We start from the raw sequence: 1,460 nt of genomic DNA, 5'->3' as shown, positions 1-1,460 counted from the left end.
AAAAATCCCAGCTTAATCCCTTTTCCTAGGTTGATGAACTTTTAATGATCTGTAATGATGAGAAAATTCAAAGATCAAAACCCACAGAGCTGAAGGTGAAAACTGATGTTTAATATTTAAACCAGTAAAAGTTCTTTAAAGGTTCAAACAAGCAGCAAACATGTTTTAGTTCTAAAAAGGTTTTTAGGTGTTTGGAAAGAGAAAATTTAAAACAAATGTGTTCAAGTTGAACTTTTGAAATGAAGGAAACATTTCTAAATGAATCAGTTGTGAAGGATCAGTGAATGATTTTAGTTGGACAAACATAGAAAACCTCCAACAGCTGCAGTGAACTGACCTCAGAACCTCCAGTCTACAGTTTGGACTCTCCAGACCAGAACACAGAAGCTTCACTCCAGAGTCAGACAGGTTCTGGTTCCCACTCAGGTCCAGTTCAGTCAGATGGGAGGGGTTGGACTTCAGAGCTGAAGCCACAACTTCACAGTGAGCCTCTGAGAGTCCAATATTAACAGCTCTGATGACAGAAAAATAAATCAGTTGTAATAAAATCAGCTGACCTGTCTAATAAACAGTGATGTCATCATGTGATGAGTAAACAGTGAAATCATCTGATGAGTAAACAGTGATATCATCTGATGAACATCTGTTCTTCATCTCCTCTGACTGTGTAACTCAGTGAATCTCTGCAGACTCTTAATTTGTCTCTGAGCTGCAGATGAAGGAGAGAACATGTTACATTTCTGCTTCAGTCAGGTCCACAGTCTGTCAGTGGATCTGATCCAGACTCACAATCAAGACGTCTGCTTTGGAAAGACACTTGGAGGTTTTTTGGTGGATCAGAACATTTAAGTGGGTTCTTCTGGTGGTTCTGATTCAGCTGCAGGGAGACATGGACCAGTGGTTCAGAGTCATGGGGTGAACAAATGATGTTTAGAGGAAGATTCAAACAATTTCAACCTCAGAAATTCCCTGCTGTTCAAACTAAAGCTACATTGTGGATTTTTCCTCTGCCGTYCGTCCGTCCATTTTCTGCCGCTTATCTGGGGTCRGGYCGCGGTGGCAGCAGCCTAAGCAGAGAGACCCAGACTTCCCTCTCCCCAGCCATTTGGGCCAGCTCAAGCAGAGGAATCCCAATGCGTTCCCAGGTCAGCTGAGAAACATAGCCCCTCCAGTGTGTCCTGGGTCTTCCTCTGGGTCTCCTCCCAGTGGGACACACCCGGAACACCTCACCAGGGAGGAGTCCAGGAGGAGTCCTAACCAGATGAACCACCTCAACTGGCTCCTCTGGATGTGGAGCAGCGGCTCTACTCTGAGTCTCTCCTGGATGACTGAGCTTCTCACCCTATCTCTAAGGGAGATCCCAGACACCCTGCGGAGGAAACTCATTTTGGCCCCTTGTAACCACGATCTCGTTCTTTCGGTCACTACCCAAAGTTCATGACCACAGACGAGGGTAGGAA

General features: G+C 45.0%; 1 protein-coding gene across 1 annotated transcript in view; it reads right to left on the bottom strand.

Moving 5' to 3' along the window:
• Positions 1-520: 520 nt before the first annotated feature.
• Positions 521-1,460, bottom strand: part of LOC106510825 (protein NLRC3) — a gene marked incomplete in the record, with an annotated part of 11,962 nt that continues 11,022 nt past the window's right edge. The window contains 2 exon segments of the mRNA XM_013999551.1: positions 521-709; positions 790-877. Coding sequence (XP_013855005.1) covers positions 874-877 — 4 coding nt within the window.

This window comes from Austrofundulus limnaeus, unplaced genomic scaffold (assembly GCF_001266775.1).
Source record: "Austrofundulus limnaeus strain Quisiro unplaced genomic scaffold, Austrofundulus_limnaeus-1.0 Scaffold2340, whole genome shotgun sequence".
Lineage (NCBI taxonomy): Eukaryota > Metazoa > Chordata > Actinopteri > Cyprinodontiformes > Rivulidae > Austrofundulus > Austrofundulus limnaeus.
Note: the sequence above shows the minus strand (reverse complement) of the source record. Positions and strands in the feature narration are given on the sequence as shown.